We start from the raw sequence: 22,078 nt of genomic DNA on the forward strand, positions 1-22,078 counted from the left end.
GTCTCAGAGTATTAATTTATTAATGTGTGCTTATAGCATAGTGGTTGATAAAGAATAATTTATGCGGTATAACTATTTACAAGACATACATTGTAATTTTCATTTGCTGTATATGGTCCAAGCATGTAGTCTTCCATAGTATGGATTTTTCTGATTGATATCATTTGAATATATGAAGGCAAAAAAAAAAAAAAATTATTAGCGTGAGCAACAAATAGAAGAAAAAAAAATTAAAATAAAACTTAATGTGTATATATATATATATATATATAAAGAAAGATCATATGGGGACTATCACATGAACGATCCGGATAGAAAAAGATGGGCGTCAGTGCCATTCGAGCATGGTACTTTCTCCAAATGGGTTGTTATGGTGTGTTTTGATTTTATTTTAAGGTTTTGGTATTCACACTATAAGTCTAGTGGAGAATCAAATTGAATAGGTGAAATTGATTTAGTCAGGATTTGTGATCACGATCTATGGTTCAAATTAAAATACTGTACATCAGATTCACACAATTGGTCATGTGAACGGTCATAATCTCAATTCTTAGTTAATGCATGGTTTAGCAAGAACTATTGTGCACGGACAACATGGGATCCCAATGCACATAATGAGGTGTGTGATACTCCCTCCGTTCTTATTTATCTGTCACAAGCCCATGTTCCCTTTTATTTGTCATTTTTTAAAAAATATTTATTATTTTTTTAAAAAATTATCCTTAACACTTTATTTAATTATATTTTTGAAACTAAATATGAGAGAAAATGTGAAGATATAAATTAAGGGTAATTTTTGAAATGTAACTAATTTTTTATAAAATTTTGTGAAATAACTAATTTTTTTTGGTACATGAGATTCGATTAATTACCACAGAAAAAAGAACAAGGGAAGTATATTTAAACTTAATTCACACAAGATCCAATGGTGGTTTGTTGACTTTATCAATAATAATGATAAATATTTTATAAATTATTTACGAATCATTTATTTATTTAAATAGTATTCCAATTTTCATTTCTTAAAACCAGCCGGCCAAAGAGCCACTCTCGCAACATTGCGTCAAGATCAGTGCCAACCTTTTGATCTCAAGGGGTGGATTAATCACCTCAAGCATGTCAATTTTTAATTTTATTTTGTAAAACAAAAATGAAAGCCCACAATTGATGATTAGTTAATATAAAAATATTCATTGTGGTTTTAAATATTATATATATATATAAATTACACATTTTTTTTTACTTAGATATTTTAACTTCATAAATATTTATTTAATTTTTTTGCGTCATATAACAGTTGAAAAGAAAATCCTAAAATTAATACCTTATTCAAATATTAAAACAATATATATATAGATATATGTATAATTTTTTTTAAAAAAACTCGAGGACAAATAGACTCACGAGTTATCGGATTCATGCCCGATAGACTCACGGGTCTAAACTGCAATCCGGGTTATCGGATCCTAAATTCCGGATCCAATGACAATGACAGAAGGGTAAGGTTACGTAGCGGTGAGAATACCGCCTCCGGTGTAATGGATTTCAAAACCACGGTGGCGGTGAAGATAGGGACCGTTCGTGGGGTCCACCACCCCCGTAAGAAACAAGAAATAAAACCCAAAAATTCAAAATATAAAACTAAAAATTAAAAAAAAAAAAATTAAAAACCAGAGATCCATTTCTATATTTTTTCGATCCGCGAGCGAGGGAAGCGATCGAGAGAGAGATCGAAGCCCCGGCGAGTGGCGATGGCGACGGAGCGGGAGAAGGAGAGGGAGGCGGAGCTCGAGTCGGCGATGTACACCAACTGCCTTCTCCTTGGCCTTGATCCCGCCGTACTTGGCCTCCCTGCCGGCGCCGGCGGGGGGCCGAGCCCCAGAGCCGGGTTTTTCCGGCATTCCAATCCTAAGATGGGTGAACAGCTCCTCTACTTCCTCCTCTCAGCGCTTCGTGGTCCTGAGCAGTCCGCTAAGGTATGGTCCATAGGAATTTGTTGGATTGATGCTGGATTGGTTTGTTTTGGTTTGCTGATTTGAGATCTGATTGCTGTGAGTGTAGGATTTTGGGAAGGTGTGGCCGATCTTTGATTCCGGCCAGTCGCGGGACTTCAGGAAGGTGTATCATCTTTTCTTTGATTTTTGTGTTTTGGATTGTTTTTTCCCGTTTTTATGTGATTTGTTGCGTTACTTTTCGTCACTCTTGCTCATTTTCTTCGTGTGCTGCCTAAGTTTTGTATGATTTATGCTTATTTTGATTTGTTTTCATTTCTTGGAAGATCGTGCAAGGAATTATCAGTGAGTTGGAGTCGCAAGGGGCACTTCCGAGGAGCAATTCTAGGGTTTCGTCGCTTGCCACTTGTTGTGGGCCGAGGTCAGTGAATTCTTCCCATTATTTCTGTAATCTGTATAATATACATCAAAGTGGGCATATTATTCAATGAGTTTCTGTGAGAGCCACCAAGGCAGAAGATGGCAGAGTTTCTTGTTATTTCTGTAACGTGTATATAGGAGGTAATCATGAACATGGACAAAGAATTTGATTGAGAATTTAAAGTGTGTCATTTTGCTGATGTTAATCATAGAGTGAGCTATCTAGGTTGCCTCGCAAACTTTTCCTAGGGTTGAAGATGATTTATACTGATTTTTTTTCATTTACATTTATCAGATCAATGAAATCTTTATTGTTTGAAGAATTTTGTGGTGGATATGGTTAAAACTGAGGCTATTTAAAGTGGACATCAGAAACTGCCTTCAATGCCATAAAGGGTTTGGTGACAGAAAATGGATTCATTATAGTAGTATAAAATGTTGTAGATTGTCATGAAAGTAATATACTTCTTTATACGAGACTTCCTAATTGTGTAAACTTTGTGCTTAGTTTTTAGTGTTTAGTTTTTTCAGAAAAATCTGTTATTTGGAGGTAGTCTCTGGAATACGAATATTCAGTACATTCTGCAAGACTGTTTGTCATGTCCTTAAATTTACTGCAATTTGTCTTCTCAACTGAGTTCTTCTCTTTATTATTTTTGTAAACAAGTCTGTGTTTAGAGTCTTGATTCGTATCAAAATCAATTGAATGCAGATTTGTGGAGCTTTTGTGGCAACTTTCCGTGCATGCTTTACGGGAGGTCCATAAGCGGTCATTTGCTGCAGATGTAGCCACTAACCCTCTTCCTGCTCCGTTAACTGATGTTTCCTACTTACATGCGGCTGCCTTACTTCCTGTGACGAAGGTAAACAAACTTGATGACTATACGTTATATATAATATTTTCTAAGCTTTATTTTACCCTTCAAGTATGTTCTTTAGTTTCTTGTAATAGCAACATTTATGTCTTCATCACTTGAGATATTTACAGTATTCTCTTATGCAGAGATGTTCCTTATTGGAGCTCCTTTTTTAGGTCAAATTTTTTGGACTAGGATGGCTGTTTCCCTAACAATGTGGATAATATGGGAAATAATTAGAGTTGCTAAAAGGAAGCCTTGAGCAAATAGACTGCATTTTTTTTTCATTAACCAAAGACATTTAGTTTTATTTTTTTCTTTGATATTGTTTATGGCCCAGGGATAGGGTAGGGCTTATGCATTATTTGGATGACAATGAGTTTTATGATCGTTTTTGGTTATATAATGTACCAAACAGGCTAGGATAGCTCTCGAGCGACGTAAGTTTTTAAAAAATGCTAGTATGGCTGTTCATAGGCAAGCAACATGGTCAAACCTGGCAAATGAAATGACCGCTGAGTTTCGTGGACTTTGTGCTGAAGAGGTAGAAACCATTAACTATCCTTAAAAAGAAATGTTGATACTAAATTCTCGCTGAAGTACTTTAATTGTCTGTATGTTCTGAATGCACCTTTTTTCTATTTATGTTGATTGCTGTGTACAGGCCTATTTGCAGCAAGAATTGGAAAAGCTTCAGGACATGAGAAACAAAGCTAAGTTGGAGGGTGAATTGTGGGATGACCGCATCTCCAGCTCTGCAGCCCAGAGCTCCCATTTAGTGTCGAAGGCAACTCGCCTTTGGGAATCTTTGTTAGCTCGCAAGAGTAAGTCATTACTATATACTTATATATATATATAGTTTCCATGATAAATTTTTGGAGCTGTTATGTTAAGTTTTACGGCTTTTTGGTCAAACATCTTAGGTCATTGATTCAGAACAGTGTCTTTTCATCTTCTATTTACAATTTAGGCATCATTTAGCTAAATTAATTTAAAATAAAATTTCTGTGTGTGGTCCGAGATTAAGAAGAAAGAGATCACATGCATTAGAGAAAGTAGTTTAGCTGTTCTATATATTACCTACACTTGAAGGAACAGGTATCAGCTAGTATTCTGTCATCCTGTCACTATTTATGTTCCACCCTCTCTATTATTTTTTGCATGGGTGACATGCTCTTCCTGTGCAACCAATCCTGAGTGTGGTGCATCAATTTTCTCTTCTTATTCACTTCCCAACTTAAAACTCTAGTATTAGCTGTATACTGAATTTCTTTTACAATCTGAGGGCATTTGGAATGTTGACTTATAAGTTCATATTCACACTTGTGAAAATGGATGTGTAGGTGAAGATAGAATTGAGGCACATCAGGGATGGGACTATATGCTATTATTACCTGATTATGAAATGGTCTATCTTTCCTCTACTGTGATAAAGTTGCATGTCTTGTAAACCAATAGAAACTAGTGTTTCCTGATGCATTGTCATATTAATTATTTATAGCCATTCATGGAGTCAAGGTGTCAAGTAGCAGGATTGAGCCTTAAACAACAATGGCTATGGTGAAAACAATATTAAAATCATAGAGTTTTTTTCTCGGATCATATGAATCACCTTCCTCTGTTTTTCATTTAGACAGAGTTGTATGTTCTATGCGGTGATTACGATTTAAATAGTGGGTAACTTTTTTGTTTTTCATTGTGGGTGGAAAAGCTAGTTAAGGCCGCTTTATATACTTGTTTATTCTCTGTGTCCTGCATTCTATGCTGGTATATAAAAGTGCAGGGAAGGACTTTTTTTCCTGGCTTTTCCTTTTTCCCTATTAATTAAAATAAATTCATATGTAATAGCATGGTTGATATTAAGATAGTTCTGACAAATGTTTTCTTTCTCTTAATGTAAAGAAAGCGTATTTTGTCTGTTTTACTTATCAGTTGCCAAATTGCTGTAATAGGATTTTCAAATGCCTTTTCTTGTCAACTTTTCAGGTCAACATGAAGTTCTTGCTTCTGGTCCTATTGAGGATCTGATAGCCCATCGTGAACATCGGTAAATTTGGTTACATTCTTTAACTGTACTCTTATCATTTGCTTTCTTCTGCCTGTAAGTGTGTTTTTAACATATGTTTCTTATCAGGTACCGTATCTCAGGGTCATCTTTGCTTGCAGCAATGGATCTAAGTTCACATGTTCCATATTCAGATGTTCTATCTGCTCCTGCTGGTGAGATGTCTCCACCAACTGAAAATCAGAAAGAAATGGATTCCCCACAGTTGCAAGGGAGTGGTGAAACGTTATCTAGGGCAAATGATAGAAGTGGAAGACCGCATCCTACTGTTGATGTAGCTGAAATTCTTAGACGCTGGACCCATGCTCTCCAACGGATTCATAAACAGTCCCTCCAATTGGTATATTGCATTCTTTTACATATTAGTTCTAACATAAATCTGTGTTTCATGTTACTGTTATATTTTGACTGCCCAAGCTAGCATATGATTGCCAATTATATGACATATCGGAAACCCTATGTTCTGTGTGTTGTTTTACATTTTACAATTGTTTACTGGCAGCGCCAGATTGCACGTTACTCAGCATTATTGGTAGTATAGCATAGATTTCATGAAATGACTGATCTCTCGGAGACTTTCTCTTTGATGAAGGGTAAATTGATGATGGCTGTGACATTGACAAAACAATCAGCCTGTAAATGATATACACTGTGTTGTCAATTGTAACATGTTAAAATATATAGTTCTAAATGAGATGCAGAGTATGATTGCAATGGCATCATTTAACATATTTTATAAGCTTCATAAACTCATTGGTTTGCTTATATAATCAAAATATTATTGTGGTTGGATTGGCTTATGTTATTTAACTTGTTTTGTTTTATTTTATTTTATTTTTCTTTTTGGTTTTTGTTTTTGTTTTGTTTTGTTTTTTTGTTTTTTAATTTTGAAAGTTTGCTTTTCTTGCTAAGAATTATGAAACATTTCTGCATGCATTTTGATGTGAACTTTTAAGGTTAGAAATAGGTTTAATTAGATATTGGATATCCAATATCTTTCATGACTATCCTCACAGGGTATTTTTTATCTTGTAAGATGTTACTATAGAAAGGTCTAAGTAGTATGGTTTATCTTAATAATCTTTGTCTTATATTTATGCAGAATACACCATAATATCTTTTATGCTGTCAATATTTTATTATGTTTGGAGACCCAATTGACCAGTACAGAACTGTTATTGTCATAGGCAAAGGCTAATGATGGAGAAGGCCCAGAGTTGCTTCGTTGTGCATCTGATACTGGCTCTAGTGATCATGCAGAATCATTAGCGTCAGCTCTTTCAGAACATCGGCAACATTTAGCTAGTATACAGGTGAGGGAATTTTGGCATAGTGACTAATTTCCTAATAATAGTGTTATTATACCTATTAAAGAAATGAGATTCATTATGTAAGGTACAAGCCGAAGCAATAACAAGAATATTTCTAGTGGATTAGAACAACTTTCTTTCTTCACTACCCTCATTTTTATTACTCAAAATTTGATGCCTTCTGGTATTATTGCACATTGCTATATACCTGGTTAGCAACTTCCCCATGAATATGTATGATTTATTTATGTCTAATAAGTTTTCTCTCATATTTATGGGTTTTCTCTCTGCTTATTTTTACATCTTTGCTTTTGAACTGGTGACCTTTAATTTCGTATGTGTTATATGTGTTTATCCTGTGACCTTCTCAATTGTTAGTTTGTGTTCTCCTGATGCAGGGACTTATCAATCAACTCAAGGAAGCTGTTCCAGCTATGCAGAAGTCAATATCACAGCTCACAGAGGAAGTTAACAGTATTTCTTCTATTTCAGCGGATGAGTTCAGTGGTAGATCAACCTCACCTGCCCAAGCCCAAAGTAGCGGGAGACCACTTGTAAGACATCTTTACATTTTCAATTTTTTTTTGCAAAACTTTAGTAATTTCTGCATTAAAATAGTATTTATCAGATTTTCCATGAATGTCCACGAGGTTCATCACTGTTGAATGCATCAACATCAATCTGTAAAAGTGACAATTTTTTAACTGGAGACAGGAAAAGAATGATGAAGTTGCTGAAATGACTTCAAAGCTATCCACAGTTCAGCTTGATAAAGTTTCTGCTAGTCCTGTGAAGCTGCCTCATCTGTTCAGTCTGACTCCAAATTCTTCTGGCAAAAGCACTCAAACACCAAAAAGACATGTTTTGAACACTCAATCCAGCCAAATGGATAGTTTTCCCACAGGAAAAACTATAAACCCACCCTTCACAATTGATCAACCTGATGGCGTCATACAAGGTTAGCAACTGATCATCTTAGTGTGTGTTTTTGGGGACTATTCCAGTATGCATAATTTTCACACTGTAGCTTTCTTTGATCACTTGTTTTAAATTTAATTTCTATATTTACATGCTGATTTTACTGAGAATGATGCCTCTCTTGATTTGCAGATAATGATCTCTCTTTTATTCAAAATCTCAAACGGGCAGTGCGTGAGGCTGCACTAGCTAAGCCTCTAAACAAAGAGTGGTCACAAGATAAAAGCAGTGATGATGGATCCGAACACTTCTTCATGCCCCTCTCAACAGGCGGACTTTCCCATAAGGAAGCAGCAGATGCAGTTCCAAATCGGCGGAAACTCCGGTTGGTCTTTTCATCACCTGAAAATCAAGTTAGAAGTGTCACAGACCGCTCTTCAGATACTTCAAGCCAAATAACCACTGCAAGGAGTGTATATGACTCACATGGGTTTGAAGAGTATGAGAACCAACTGACTGGAGTTCAATCAGCAACTGACTCTGATTATGCTACCATGTTTCAGAGAAAGTTTCCTGACATTGATGATGACCTAGATAATGTCTTCTCCCCTCCTTTGCTAATTGATTCTTCATTCTTTTCAGACGCATACGAGGACTTGCTAGGTAATTTTACCAGAAAAAAAAACCTTCCCATTCAATTAGGTGAAAGAGGAAGTCTGTTGATTTTTTCTGTTTGTCTTGCAGCACCATTATCTGAAACTGATGCTGCTTTGATGGAGCGTTGACTACAAATCAAGTGTGACATTTTGAATCTATTTCTTCATGCTCTCTGATGCTGTTAAAGAACGCTCAGAATTGGCAGGCTGCCATCCACAACATCAGAGAGTATTGCAGGCGTTTATGCTCTTCACAGGAATCAGCTACAGCACCAGGTTTTTCTTGTAAAGTTCACTTAAGAGAGACCAGATGGATTCTTTTGTTGTAATAATCCACACATTTGAATGTAATTTCCTACCCAGGTTGTACTGTGTTCCACATATTTGTTAAATTAGTTTTCTAAGCTTCTTTCTGCTTAATTCCCATTCAACCTCTGGGTAATGTCAGTAAAGAGTGGTTTTTTCTAGTATTTCAAAATTCTTAACCAAATTGATTCATCTTTACACTAATCATGTGAACAACTGTAAATCATCACATTGTTTCCTATTTGTTCTCTCTCTCATTCATGCTTATCATTTCTTTGATGATTAGAATGTGCTGTAGTTTGAAACCTCTATTTGAATTCAATGTTCCACCCTTAGCTTGGGCATTGGCATTGAATGTGATGCACTATCACAAAGTGCTTCCACTCCAACCACAACCTAATGATGGATCATTTGTGGGCTATAACACCATTATGTGATTCACAAATGTGCTGGTTGAGTAATATAGGGACTTGCATGAGCTGTTCCATGTGAGGACATAGCATGAAATGCCGGCCATGTTCACCGGTTTTCATTCATGGTGCCTACTAAAGTTAACTTGTAGGTGAGGTGGTCCATAATCACACACAAGAGAGAATAGAAAAACTAAAGTTAAAGAATTAAAAAAAATTTGAAGTTTTGAGTGACATCTCTTTAACTCCTTCCATTTGAATGAATGAATTCATAGTTGATTAATAGTTTGCTTAGTTTCTACTACTTTTATCTTGTTTTCACTCATTAAAACAAAGACACCTAATGCAATCACTTTTTTGTGATTTTTTTTTTAAAGAAAAGAAGACTTAAACTACTCCAATGACTCAACCTTCCACTTAAGAAAATACAACTAAAAATTCTTTTGTCATCATTCATTAATTAATTCATTTATTCAAACAAATTAAGGAACGCTCCTCAATTTTCTTAGTGCCAGAGTTTCCACTCATTCTGGCGATCAAGATCCAGATGTAGCACATGAATAGTCCCTACACCTGTCTGACTAGACAGGTCTGATGATTCAAACAGTGTTTTTCGTCTGTTCAGCTTTTATCTTTGGCTTTTCCTCGTTTTTTCGTACGTTGTTGTTATGTTGTACTTAATTTTATTCCTCACCTCTGGTGAGAGGACTGTTCTACTGTATCCTTTGCTTTTTCAATAAAGCTGTGGTTTATTCATATTTTAAAAAAAAAAAAAAAATTAAAGAATGCATTGTTCTCACTCTATTTAAGATAGCAATTATCCACCAAACATTTTCTTATCCATTAATGTATATGTAACCCTCTTTTTACTCCATATAAAATGCCTTTTTTTTTTTTCTTTTAATGTCAAGCATTATTTGTATTGGAAATGGACTGGATGGAACCAGAAATTGAATGCAAAAGACACTGAAGAAAAGGACAGAATGAATTGAAATCAAAGATAAGGGAAATTTAAAGCACAAAAAAGCAAAAGACTCAAATCCAAAGGCTAAGAGAAAAGACTGTCCCTACCTCCCAAGCATTTTGTCTAAAGTGTTGCCATTTCAAATCTCATCCATTAAGACTTTCAACAGTGAAAGTGAGCAACTCCTCAAAAGCAAAAGAAAAGCACCAATTTTTTTTTTCTCTGTCATTTATTGTGACATTTAATTATATTTTCGTATTATGTTTGGTGTCCAATGGGCATCAAAACCTGAGTGAAAGAAAATTTTATTATTAATTATTAATTATTAATTTAATTATGAAAAATGATCCCTTTCTCTTAAGTTTTCAGATTCTCTCTCTCTCTCTCTCCAGACCAAGCAAAGTGCAAATGCAACAGCAGATGATGCAGAGAAAGATATGTATAGAAATTGGTGAGAATTCAATAGAATTTTTTTTTTTTTTTTAAAATTGTTAGGAGTTATTCATCTTGGTTTTTGTTTTTGAAATCATGAAGAAAAATTTTGGCTTTTTTTGTGTTCTGGATCTCTCAAACTGTTGTGTTTGGTTTATTCTGTTTGCAAAATTTTATCTGTTTGTCATCTGGATTGGGTTTCAAGATTGTTATGGTCATAGAATACGGTAAAAACTCAACAGAAACTCAAAAAAATTATGTTATCAGTTATCCGTCTTGGTTTTCTCTGTATTCATGAAGAAAAATCTCAGTTTTTATGGATTTTGGTTCTCTAATGCTGTTTTCTTTCGCTTATTTTCTTATTTATTTATTTATTTATTTTATCTGGACGGGCTTTTAAGACTGTTATGGCGTAGAGCTTGGTAAGAATTCAGTAGAAATTTTTTTTTTAAAAAAAAATTTGCTAGTATTTGCAAATCTTGATTTTCTCTGTATTTGTGAAGAAAAATCTCAGCTTTTAGGTGTATTTGATCTCTCATGCTGTGGTGTTTGGCCTCTTTTCTTGTAAAAAGTTTATCTTTCTGTGATCTGGATTGGTTTTCATGACTGTGATAGGCTTTGCTGTTGTTGTACTTAGCTTGAAGCTTATTACTTTAGGAGAGTGGAGAACAACGAGAGGGATTGGTATTGATCATTGCTAATAGTTGGTTTATAGTGGATTCTGGCTTCTGGGTTCTGGAATTTGATTCAGTGGTCAAATGACTAGGGTTTTGACCAATTTGATTTCTATTGAGATGAGGAAAGGTTGAAAGGATTGAATTCTCACTGATTATTGAGGCAAATCTGATTTAGATGAGAAAAAATGGCACATTTTGGTGGGCTTGATTCGTAGTTTGGCAAAAAGTATCATCCTGCATCTGAACTGTGAAACTTAAGGTTTTGCATTTGTCTATTGTAAGATATGATCAAGCAGATATTTGGTCGGCTTCCTCGAAAGCCATCGAAATCAGCAGAAAGCCGGGAGGATAGTGCTGCCACTGCTACTCTATCGTCGAATTCTTCTGTTAATTCTCGCAGTGGGGAGTCATCGATCAGTAGGCCCTTGAGTTCTCACAATTTTGTTACTCCTGGCTCATATTCAGAATACTGTTATGGGGGCAAAACATACCCAACTATTGATTCAAAGCTCAATGGTAATTTGCTTTCCCCTACTTATGAAGCACTTCCAAGCTTTAAGGATGTTCCAATCTCTGAAAAGCAAAACTTGTTCATCAAAAAGTTGAATTTTTGCTGCAAAGTGTTTGACTTCACTGATCAGACAAAGAGCTTGAAAGAGAAAGAGGCTAAGAGGCAGGCATTGTTGGAGCTCGCCGACTATGTGACTTCGGTTAATGGGAAGTTCACTGAGTATGTCATGCAAGAAATCATCAAAATGGTGTCTGCCAACTTGTTTAGGCCTTTTCTTCCTGCTCCTCGCGAGGGTAAAATTATTGAAGCTCTTGATTTGGAAGAGGAAGAACCTCTGATGGATCCAGCATGGCCACATTTACAGATTGTTTATGAGTTATTTTTAAGGTTTGTTGGATCGGCAGAGACAGATGCTAAGTTGGCGAAGAGATATATAGATCATTCTTTTGTTCTGAGGTTGCTGGATCTCTTTGAGTCTGATGATCCGAGAGAACGAGAATACTTGAAGACAATCCTTCACCGAATCTATGGTAAATTTATGGTGCATCGGCCATTTATCAGAAAAGCTATCAACAACATTTTCTATCGGTTTATCTTTGAGACCGAAAAACACAACGGAATAGCAGAGCTATTGGAGGTTTTGGGAAGTATAATAAATGGGTTTGCTTTGCCACTCAAAGAAGAACACAAGTTGTTTCTTGTTCGAGCTTTGATTCCACTTCACAAACCAAGGTGTATATCGGCGTATCATCAACAATTATCGTATTGCATCACCCAATTTGTTGAGAAGGACTGTAAGCTTGCTGATACTGTTATAAGGGGGTTGTTGAAGTACTGGCCTATTACAAATAGTTCTAAGGAGGTCTTATTCTTAGGAGAGCTGGAGGAAGTCTTGGAAGCAACTCAGCCATCAGAGTTTCAGCGGTGTATGGTACCTCTTTTCCATCGGATAGCCCATTGCTTGAGTAGTTCTCACTTTCAGGTAACAAGCTTGCTGAAGTTTTTAGTATGCTAATTCACCTTGACTGGTAGCTGCATAGTTTGAAGTGACAAGTGTATAACATCTTATGAATTCAATATATATTGCCTGCATAAACAAGTTTGTTCATATAATTATCTTCATTCAATGTTCTGCATTTTTCGTTTTTTGGAAACATTGTTTGAACATGTGGATGCATGCAACAAGTGAAATCACTGTTGAATTCATCTACTTGTTTTTTCAGCAAAATTCCTCACAATAAGATTGTTGTGAATAGCATTGTGACTTGCACTAATTCTTGCAGGTGGCTGAGAGAGCATTGTTTTTCTGGAACAATGATCATATCGATAACATGATTAAACAAAACCACAAAGTGATACTGCCAATTATCTTCCCTGCACTAGAAAGAAATACAAGGAGTCATTGGAGCCAAGCTGTTCAGAGCCTAACATTAAACATCCGAAAACTCTTCTCTGATCACGATCCTGAGCTATTTGAGCAATGTTTGCAAAAATTTGAGGAAGATGAAGCCAAACAGAACAATATCAAAGCGAAGCGTGAAGCCTTGTGGAACCAATTGGAAGACATTGCAGCTTCAAAAGCTCTCACTGCAACTCACCAAACGTCGTCTTTAGAGAATTAATGATAGATTTATTAGTTCGATATGCTCTATATATATATATAACTTTGAGAGATCGAATGCTTGAAGACTTCAGAGTAGACTGTATATAGAGGAGACCGTGTATATAAAGGGCCTTTAATCGCAACAATTCTGGCTAGAATTCAGAGGAACACTGGTGATCAGTTACAGCAATTTTGGTTGACATTCTGAAAGGGTGACCTTCCAAATTTGCAGGTAAGTTCTTACCCTTCCATTCATGATTGTCCATCTAAGATTTATCGAAAAATTTCTTTTATTTTTATTTTTACTTTTTGTTTATGAATCTGTCTATCTATCTTCTTAATTAGTTTTGTTTTCATGGTGTGTGTAACATGGATGTGATTATGTACTCATTATTAAGCATTAGTCTAAAACATGAACTCCAAACATTGGTTGAGTGTGTAGGGAGATGGAAATTCAATAAAATGAATACTAGTGTTTTGCATTTAAATTAATTTTCTCTCTGAATTTCTATACTAGTTTACTTGACAAAGCTTGAAATGAATCTATGTTTAGTTTATTGTTATTTAGAAATTAATACTTGTCCAATATACAACATTATAAGTAAGAAATAAGCAAATCTATGCACAGTTACTTATATATATCTAAAATCTAATGCAGAAATCGACAAACATTATAAATTCTAGTCCAACGTCTAAAACATATATAATTGATCATCGAACTGATCGAAAGTAATAGAATGCAAGTAATAGAATATCCAAAATTCCGCTTTTCATAAGCCATGACATAGTCAACTGTGAACTCCATATAATTGAACTTATTAAATCCATAATCCACCTTTGCATGACCTCATGCTGATACCAAACAAATTAAAAACCAAAATCCAATGCTAGTTCACTAATCAAACACTTAAACCCAATGATCTTGGAGTTCCATTTGAGCCTCTAATGATCAATGGAGTTGGACGGCCTAAGAAGACAAGGATTGATGCTAAGAGAGTCAATACAATAAGACAACAACTAAGGCCACTAGGCCAGCATTGTATCTTTCCATTGTTAATTATCTTGTGATTTATGTGGTCCCATTAATGGCTTTTCCCATTGATCTATGTTTCTTTATTTGCTTAGTGCCATAACTCAAGGGAACAACCCATTTAAGCTTAGCTACCTTTCTAGCTCTATGCTATCAATTCATCCAACCTCTTGTTATTAACGTTCCTTGTACTATGCCTTTTATCTTTTCTCTTTGTTGCTTTTAAATACAATGAATATATTCATTTGAATTACTGTATAAATACATACAATGAGTGATGCTTTGAGGGTCTTTGCATCTTCTTCTTGATCAAAGAGATATAGATCAAAGCAAGAGATCAATGTATCCTGGCCTTCACTGCAAATCATACAATGAAGATGATCAACCCAATCTTCTCAACCTTAACATGTTTAAACTATCCACTTATCCATTTTCCCTCCTTCCCACTAGTAACTTGGACCTCTCTTTCTCCACTTGGGACTTCAACAACAAGAGACCCAAAACCTCATCCAACCCAGTTCAAGTTCCAGTTGCAGAAGCTCAACGCAATGAACCAACCATTAATGGTGCACGCAAGCTCCGGTTTCGAGATCACATCGGAACTTACAAGCAAAGATTCTGGGCAACTGAAGCTGTTGATGCATCAATTAACATTGAGAATTATGATTCTGGTGATGGCACCAATGGCATGCAATTAGTTCAGCAATTGATCTCATGCGCTGAGGCAGTGGCGTGCCGAGACCGTGCTCAGGCCTCGATACTCTTAACCGAGCTACGCGCGAAAGCGATGGTGTTCGGTACTTCATTCCAGCGTGTCGCGTCTTGTTTCGTCCAAGGCTTGGTTGATCGTTTAATGTTGGTTCAACCGATAGGTGCGTGCGGCTCGCGTGCGGCGGCAGCAGCAACAACAACAACGACGGTCGAGTGGGACGAAGCATTGAGCCTGGTTTACGACACATGCCCATACATCCAGTTCGGTCACTTCGTGGCGAACTCGGCCATTTTGGAAGCCTTTGAGGGAGAGAGTTTGGTTCACATTGTGGACCTTGGCATGACTTTGGGCTTGGCTCATGGTCATCAATGGCGTAAGCTTTTGCAAAGCCTCGCGTCACGTTCACCGGCCCTTCGCCGTGTGCGCATCACCGCAGTCGGGTCGAACACCGACCGGCTGATCATCATCGGAACCGAGCTTGAGTCTTATGCTCATACACTTAATATTAACCTTGAATTCTCTGTTATTGCTACCAACTTAGAAAACTTAAAACCAGAACAAATTAACATCAGAGAAGGAGAGGTTTTGGCAGTGAATAGCATACTACAACTGCACTGTGTTGTGAAAGAAAGCCGTGGAGCACTAAACACAGTGCTTCAAATGATACATGAGTTAGCACCAAGAGTGTTAGTGCTTGTTGAACAGGATTCAAGTCACAATGGGCCATTTTTTCTTGGGAGGTTTATGGAGGCATTGCATTATTACTCAGCGATATTTGACTCGCTTGATGTGATGATGCCAAAGTATGACACAAAGAGAGCGAAGATGGAGCAGTTTTACTTTGGAGAGGAGATAAAGAATATAGTGAGTTGTGAAGGGGGAGGGAGAGTGGAGAGACATGAGAGAGTGGATCAGTGGAGGAGGAGGATGAGTAGAGCTGGGTTTCAGCCGGCGCCGGTGAAGGTTGTCTCGGAGGTGAAGGAGTGGTTGGTGAAGGTGGTGAGTTGTGAGGGGTTTACTGTTGGTGAAGAGAAGGGTTGTTTGGTGCTTGGTTGGAAGTCTAAGCCTGTTATTGCTGCTTCTTGTTGGAAGTGTTAAGAGATTAATTACTTATTATGTTGTTGATTTGCATGGAAAGACTGTGTGAACTGTGAGGGAATAAGAGCTGCTTGCTTTGCTTTTGTTTTCAGTTTTAAGGTGTTTGACTTTAATGTATAAAGTCAAACAGTTTGATTACTTATTAATAATAAAAAAAATGTGTGTTTGTATTATTTATCTATATTATCAAATAAATAAATAATAAATAAGTATGAGTATTTGAGTGGTTTTTTAAATTTTTTTTTTTTAATGAACTTTGTTTTATGTTGTAAATTTTATGGTAAAGGAGGTGTTTATGATTTTAATAAAATACGGTGTGTTATTTGAAAAATGTGGAAAAAGAGTGTAGTCCAGGAACTAATTTGTAATTCCATAAAATAAAGGCTATTTTATAAAAATTTGTCATGGAGTATCTATTTGTGATTTCAAAAAAGACAGGGTGTTATTCAAAATATTTGCAATAACAGTCCAGGGACCCATTTGTAGTTTCTTAAAACCAAGGGTGTTTTCCGCAAAGTTTGAAACGGTGGTGGATGCTAAACCAGCAGAGCCAGCCAGAAGCCCAGAACCACAAAAGCTTAATGGGCCCACCAGAAATAAGCCCATAAGAGTGGGGCCCATTTGAATCCCAAGTCACCAAACAAACTCTGAGCCAAAACTCTCAGTTTTGGATAAGAGAAAGAGAGAGAGAGAGAGAGAGTAGCCATGGAGGTGGGGATGGCTGTGCGCGCTCTAGTTCGCATCCCTCTCTCGGCGAGACTCCAGGAAGATGCCTTCTTGCGGGGATCTCCACTCCCAACTCGCTCCAGGAGCAGCAGCAGCAGTAGCTCAAGGAATGGTGGTGAGAAGCCAGGCAGGGCACTGGTAGTAGAAGCCAAGGGAAAGAAGGGCATGATGGGTCGCCAGTTCCAGCGCCCTCCTCCCCCTCCTCTCCCTAAGATCGAGGATGACGGCAATCCCAAGTTCGTCATCTTTATCCGCAGCTCCAACGTACTTTCCCTTCTCTTCTCTATCTCCAAAATTATTCTTTTGTTTGATTTCAGTTACTGTCATCTGTGTGAGAGAGAAAGATGAATCTTTTATATATATATATCTATATATATATATATATATATATATTGATCTTCAGGTGTATCTTTGGTACCCACTAACTCTGGTAACTGGTGGTACAACGGCAAAAATCATGGTTGCTGCTAAAGATAATTTTCTTGGCAAGTATCTTTATAAAGACACCATTGCCAGAAATCTTGCAGCTGTTATTTACAAAGTAATGTTTTACTATGGCCTTTCATGATTGATTGTGTGTGGGAATTTATCAAAATGATTTATTTTATTTTTTTTTAAGTCTTGGTTTGTTTACTTGAATTTCTTCTCTGTTTGGCTCTGATTTTATGATATTGTGTACTGCATTCAATCAGGATGAGAAGGATATACAGAAGACAGCATTTAAGCAATTTCGTGTGTTGCGGACAGCTCCTTCATTTAGATATGGATATAAGCTTGTGGTAAGCAGCAGTGTATATAACTAGTGGTTCTGGTGTTCTTGAGTTCTCTCACGAAGGGTGTTAAAATTTATCTGCAATTTTAATTAATTCCTTTCCTCAAATGTATGTAGGTAAATGGCAACGTGAGAGCTGCACTTTCTACATCTGATGTTATTGAAGTATGTTTCCCTGTCATTTAATTTTTTAGTCTTAGTTCTTATGTTGTATATGTTTAAGAGTCAGTGGTTTTCTTGCTTTCTTTTACTTTCCAGGCAGCCATTGTTCATGGTTTTGTCAGCTTGTATTTAGATATTCAAATTTGTTAGTTTATAATTTCTATCCATGATACTGCTGTCATTTATTTATTGGGAATTTTTATGATTCATGAGAGTCCCTAAAGTGACCAGAAAAGAGAGCAACCTGGTTTATTTAATTGTAAGCACTTCACAATGTTCACATCGCTTCGTCTGCAATTCTCCATCCTTCTTATTTATCATGATTTCAGGGACTTAGCTGTTATATTATTTGATTTTTATAGTGGCAAATATGCAATTCATTGGGCTGTAGCTTAACAGAGACTGAATATGGATAGGCAAAGGATTTCATTAGGAATCAAATTTGTATAAAGGTTTCAGAGAGGACTAAGGCAATCGGTTTATGCATGTCGTTACCATGGGCAATTCAGATATTGAAGTGTCCAATGTAACTTTGCACATTTAACTTGTCTATGGCTAGAACCAATGAAACCAGTCTTCTTCAGGTTTCTAGATGAAATATTGATTTTCCTTGGCTCTAATTTCTTGAAACACCTGATCATATTTTTTTTAAGCTTGTCATAACATTTTAACTTTGTTTCAGCTACCTCCACAAGAGGAGCTTAAAACTGTCATTGATAAAGTGAAGGACTTCTTTGGTGAAGCGACAAGTGGTGCAAAAGAATCATTTGGGAAACTTACTTCCTTGTCGGCGGTGTCTAGCAGTGAACCAGAGTCTGAATCGCAGTAAGTTTTGAGAATCACATTCAGATTCATCCGCCCTCTTTCAGTAAACCAAAATCGATCTTCTGCCTTTCTTTGCACAAAATATTTCTCATAAACATATGGTGATAACTATCATAACTTTAACCAACCATTAAGCTGAGTATTCCAATGGTAATCATGGCCTCAGTTATAACTTCATATGGATAAGTGGCAATATCTTCCGAGGCACCTACATTATAATTTCATCTAGCTTTGCTGATCTAGATAGGTCATTCCTTTTGTAGGGTCGAGAGCTAGAGCTAGAAGCAAAGCCTCATCAACCATGGATTTGATCAGAGGGCCTGAAATGATAATATCATTAGTAATGTTAAGCCCTGCAAACCTGTCCATATGAATGATCAATCCAACAATGTAAGCTTGTTGTAATCCGTTTCTTCTTGCTCATATATGTAATTTTTGAATATTACTTTTCCTATTTCATTTTGCCCGAGTAATTTCTGATGATCATATGCTCCGAAAATTTTGGTGTGATATATATATATATATATATATATATGGCTTAAATGATGGTCAAGCATCTCTATCTCTGACTATTGAAATAACAATCAGAAAACAGGTGCAGAAATGTCCATGTTCAAGGAGTTCATATTGAACGCGGCCTATTCATGGAGAGAGTTTCCTGTCTCAATTTTTTTTTTTTTTTAAAAAAAAACTATATCTTGACTGACTTCATAGCAATCATGTGGCCCTCAAACATACATTTCATTATCTTAAACAAGCCATGATCTGGCAGCATCTATACTGCATTGATTCACATCATGGCATTCTTCTATAAATAGTCTTTCAAATGCTAGCTTCTTCTACTCTGTTATACTTTGTTTGTTTGCTTGTTTGGAGAGTGAGTTTCTTAGAATGGGAAGACAACCATGCTGTGATAAGATAGGGTTGAAGAGAGGTCCATGGACGGTTGACGAAGATCAGAAGCTCGTCAGCTTCATCCTCAACAATGGCATTCAATGCTGGCGATTAGTTCCAAAGCTTGCTGGTCTCTCCTATCTCATGCATGCAAATTTATTGTTTTGGACTTTGTTCGTGTTCTAACTTGTGTGTATATATATATTAACTTGTGTTTGAATATTAAGGTTTGAAGAGATGTGGGAAGAGTTGCAGACTAAGATGGACGAATTATCTCCGTCCTGATCTTAAGCGAGGGGATATATCTGAAGCCGAAGAGGATCAGATCATTGAACTCCATGCTCGCCTCGGTAACAGGTATCTCCTTCGACATGAAAAACTTATCAGCAAACACTAAATCCTTCGTAAGTTAAATGTTTCTCATGTTTCAGGTGGTCAAAAATTGCTTCGTATTTTCCCGGCCGAACAGATAATGAAATCAAGAACCATTGGAATACAAGAATAAAAAAGAAACTGAAACTTCTTGGATTGGATCCAGTGACACATAATCCTATTGCAGAACCCAGAGCAGATGATGCAGTTCAAGAAAAGAGCTCAAATCTAAATACGAAAAATTCGGTTGATGGTTTAGAGATGAAAGCTCAAGTTACAAACCATTCAAGCAGTTGCAGTACATCCATTTCAGTGGATGACACTGAGGGTTCTAGTTTTGCTTGGGTTGATCCTTTTGATAGTGTTTCTTCATGGGAAGAAGCATTCTTTCATCTTGAGGATATTTTTTCATTTGGGACTTACCCATGAGAGTTTATTGTTTATCAAATGTAGATCAATTTGTCTTTTATAACATTGTAATTCAATTTATTTTTTGAATTTTTTTTTAAACATATATTCCACATACATTCATAAAGTTCTCTCTTTTCTTGTATGGCATTGAAAGTTTGAGATTTATGAATATATATCCCTTCTCATAGTTAACCATTGCTCATTTTTCTTAAACATTAAATTATTTTATGGTACTCTTTTTCACCGTCTTCAAACGAATATTTTTTTTTAAAATATTCATTTATTAATAAATAATTATAATCTAGTATATATTTGTTCGTTGACTTACATAATGGTATGAAACACTGAGAGTTTTATAAAAAAACTCACATCATTTATTTAAGCGGAAACTATATATGAAAAACACACATAAAAATCATTAAAAAAAAAAATACTTCACTAATTTTTTTATTCACTATTAAATGATTCTAGATATTATAAATTTATATATATATATATAAAAGAAATGTAATTTTGGATTTTGCAGTGGTATAAATGTGCACAACTCAATTTTTTTTTTAATAAATAAATTTGCATGAGTTGACCTACTCTATCCAGAACTCATACGCAAGTAACGCAACGCGCTAAAGCTGACTTTTCTTTTGTTCTTTATTATTATTATTATTATTATTATTATTATTATTATTATTATTATTATTATTATTTGTAAATCGCTAAAAACACTCGTAAGTTCTGATATCGCTAAAAACACCCTGCTAGTTTTCGTGACTCCTCAAAAACCCCTTCCTTTTGAATACAATGATTTTTTTAAACCCCCAAACATCTAATAGTGATTGATAGAGTTAATTTGGAATTTTTTTGGACTGAAATTGTCCTCATGCGTTGGAAGTTATAGCAAGTGTGATGGGGTTTGACTATAATGCCCTTGAGTACAGATGAGTTTCTATTTAAAAATATGAGGTATGAGGTTACGTTTTAAAAATGAGTTTCCCTGTTTAAAAAAATGAGTTTTCTATTTAAAAAAATGAATTTTTTGTTTAAAAAATTGAGTTTTCTTTTTAAGAAATGAGTTTTCTGTTTAAGAAAAGAGGTTTCTGTTTAAAAAAATGAGGTCTACGTTTAAGAAATGAGTTTTCTGTTTAAGAAATGAGGGTTTTGTTTAAAAAAATGAGGTCTCGTTTAAGAAATGAGTTTTTGTGGTGTATTTATCACCCCCAAAATCTCTTTATTGCGAGTTGGATCGGGCAGGTGAGACAAAGCATGCGGCTCACAATCATAGTCACGTTAGCATGAAAAATGGGATTTCATGTTCGAGAGAAAAAGGTCAGACCTTCGATGCCTTCGCTCGACGACGAGGAGCATGCGGTCTTCCCCGAGGTCAGCGACGAAGAAGATGAAAGAGATGAGGTCGATGGCGGGGAAGGCGATGAAGACGAAGACGAAGACGGCGAGATCGAACCCCTCATCGTGGCCAGCTTCCTCCCTCCGTTCCTCGTCACCAACTTAGGCACCATGGATCCAAACCCCGGAATGATCCCTAACCCTAACCCTATTGCTATCCATGTTGCGGTCTCCGCGATCGAGAATGGTTCCAGTTCAAGTTCGACCCGTCTTATCCGAGCGTCGCCACGAAGACCTCACCACTCCGACCGCCGAGGGAACGTCGCCAACCGGATCGCCAACGCCGATAAAGATTTTCTCCTTTAAGACCCCACACGAGCAGGGGCCAGCCGAGATCGCTCGCCCGGATCCGGAGCTCGGCCTCAGCGTTCGCGAGATCAGCGACGATGAGATACTCGATGTCCCTATTCAATGAGGTCTCCGTTTAAAAAATATGCTCTCTGTTTAAGAAATGAGTTCTCTGTTTATATGCTTGTTTGTCTTTGTTTAACTATCGATGTTTTACGTTTAATATATTGCGTTTACGTTTAAAAAAAGTGCTTAAATATCGTTGTTTCTATTTAAATATGTACGAGTGCAACCTTTCGATGCCTT

The 22,078-nt window shown here is 36.3% G+C and overlaps 5 protein-coding genes across 10 annotated transcripts; all 5 read left to right on the plus strand.

Moving 5' to 3' along the window:
* The first annotated feature begins 1,663 nt into the window (after positions 1-1,663).
* LOC120253298 (AUGMIN subunit 6) lies at positions 1,664-8,648 on the plus strand. The gene is made up of 13 exons (XM_039261641.1): positions 1,664-1,976; positions 2,062-2,118; positions 2,279-2,373; positions 3,085-3,235; positions 3,648-3,773; positions 3,894-4,053; positions 5,216-5,276; positions 5,364-5,634; positions 6,482-6,607; positions 7,003-7,158; positions 7,319-7,562; positions 7,715-8,185; positions 8,267-8,648. The coding sequence occupies exons 1-13, from the start codon at positions 1,752-1,754 to the stop codon at positions 8,305-8,307; spliced, it is 2,184 nt and encodes a 727-aa protein (XP_039117575.1). The 5' UTR covers positions 1,664-1,751; the 3' UTR covers positions 8,308-8,648.
* A 1,401-nt stretch (positions 8,649-10,049) lies between these two features.
* Positions 10,050-14,646, plus strand: LOC120253299 (serine/threonine protein phosphatase 2A 57 kDa regulatory subunit B' theta isoform-like). 5 transcript variants are annotated; one of them, XR_005534233.1, is made up of 4 exons: positions 10,050-10,309; positions 10,928-12,460; positions 12,762-13,313; positions 14,562-14,646. XR_005534233.1 is itself a non-coding variant. In XM_039261644.1 (3 exons), exons 2-3 carry the CDS (start codon positions 11,252-11,254, stop codon positions 13,098-13,100), a joined length of 1,548 nt encoding a protein of 515 aa, XP_039117578.1. In that variant the 5' UTR covers positions 10,050-10,309; positions 10,906-11,251; the 3' UTR covers positions 13,101-13,386. The 5 variants fall into 5 exon arrangements, 4 of the variants coding, with proteins under 4 accessions (XP_039117578.1, XP_039117576.1, XP_039117579.1 ...); XM_039261644.1 differs by lacking the exon at positions 14,562-14,646 and having other exon boundaries at positions 10,906-12,460; positions 12,762-13,386; XM_039261642.1 differs by lacking the exon at positions 14,562-14,646 and having other exon boundaries at positions 12,762-13,386.
* On the plus strand, positions 14,452-16,125 carry LOC120253286 (GRAS family protein RAD1-like). The gene has a single exon (XM_039261605.1). The coding sequence runs from the start codon at positions 14,452-14,454 to the stop codon at positions 15,919-15,921; it is 1,470 nt and encodes a 489-aa protein (XP_039117539.1). The 3' UTR covers positions 15,922-16,125.
* A 454-nt stretch (positions 16,126-16,579) lies between these two features.
* On the plus strand, positions 16,580-18,886 carry LOC120253300 (protein HHL1, chloroplastic). 2 transcript variants are annotated; one of them, XM_039261646.1, is made up of 6 exons: positions 16,582-16,911; positions 17,051-17,188; positions 17,340-17,426; positions 17,537-17,584; positions 18,264-18,406; positions 18,670-18,886. In XM_039261646.1, the coding sequence occupies exons 1-6, from the start codon at positions 16,627-16,629 to the stop codon at positions 18,680-18,682; spliced, it is 714 nt and encodes a 237-aa protein (XP_039117580.1). In that variant the 5' UTR covers positions 16,582-16,626; the 3' UTR covers positions 18,683-18,886. The 2 variants fall into 2 exon arrangements, with proteins under 2 accessions (XP_039117581.1, XP_039117580.1); XM_039261647.1 differs by lacking the exon at positions 17,051-17,188 and having other exon boundaries at positions 16,580-16,911.
* Positions 18,887-19,062: 176 nt separating this feature from the next.
* On the plus strand, positions 19,063-20,195 carry LOC120253301 (MYB-like transcription factor ODO1). The gene is made up of 3 exons (XM_039261648.1): positions 19,063-19,430; positions 19,528-19,657; positions 19,732-20,195. Exons 1-3 carry the CDS (start codon positions 19,298-19,300, stop codon positions 20,099-20,101), a joined length of 633 nt encoding a protein of 210 aa, XP_039117582.1. The 5' UTR covers positions 19,063-19,297; the 3' UTR covers positions 20,102-20,195.
* The last annotated feature ends 1,883 nt before the right edge of the window (positions 20,196-22,078 follow it).

This window comes from Dioscorea cayenensis, unplaced genomic scaffold (assembly GCF_009730915.1).
Source record: "Dioscorea cayenensis subsp. rotundata cultivar TDr96_F1 unplaced genomic scaffold, TDr96_F1_v2_PseudoChromosome.rev07_lg8_w22 25.fasta BLBR01000032.1, whole genome shotgun sequence".
Taxonomy (NCBI): Eukaryota; Viridiplantae; Streptophyta; class Magnoliopsida; order Dioscoreales; family Dioscoreaceae; genus Dioscorea; species Dioscorea cayenensis.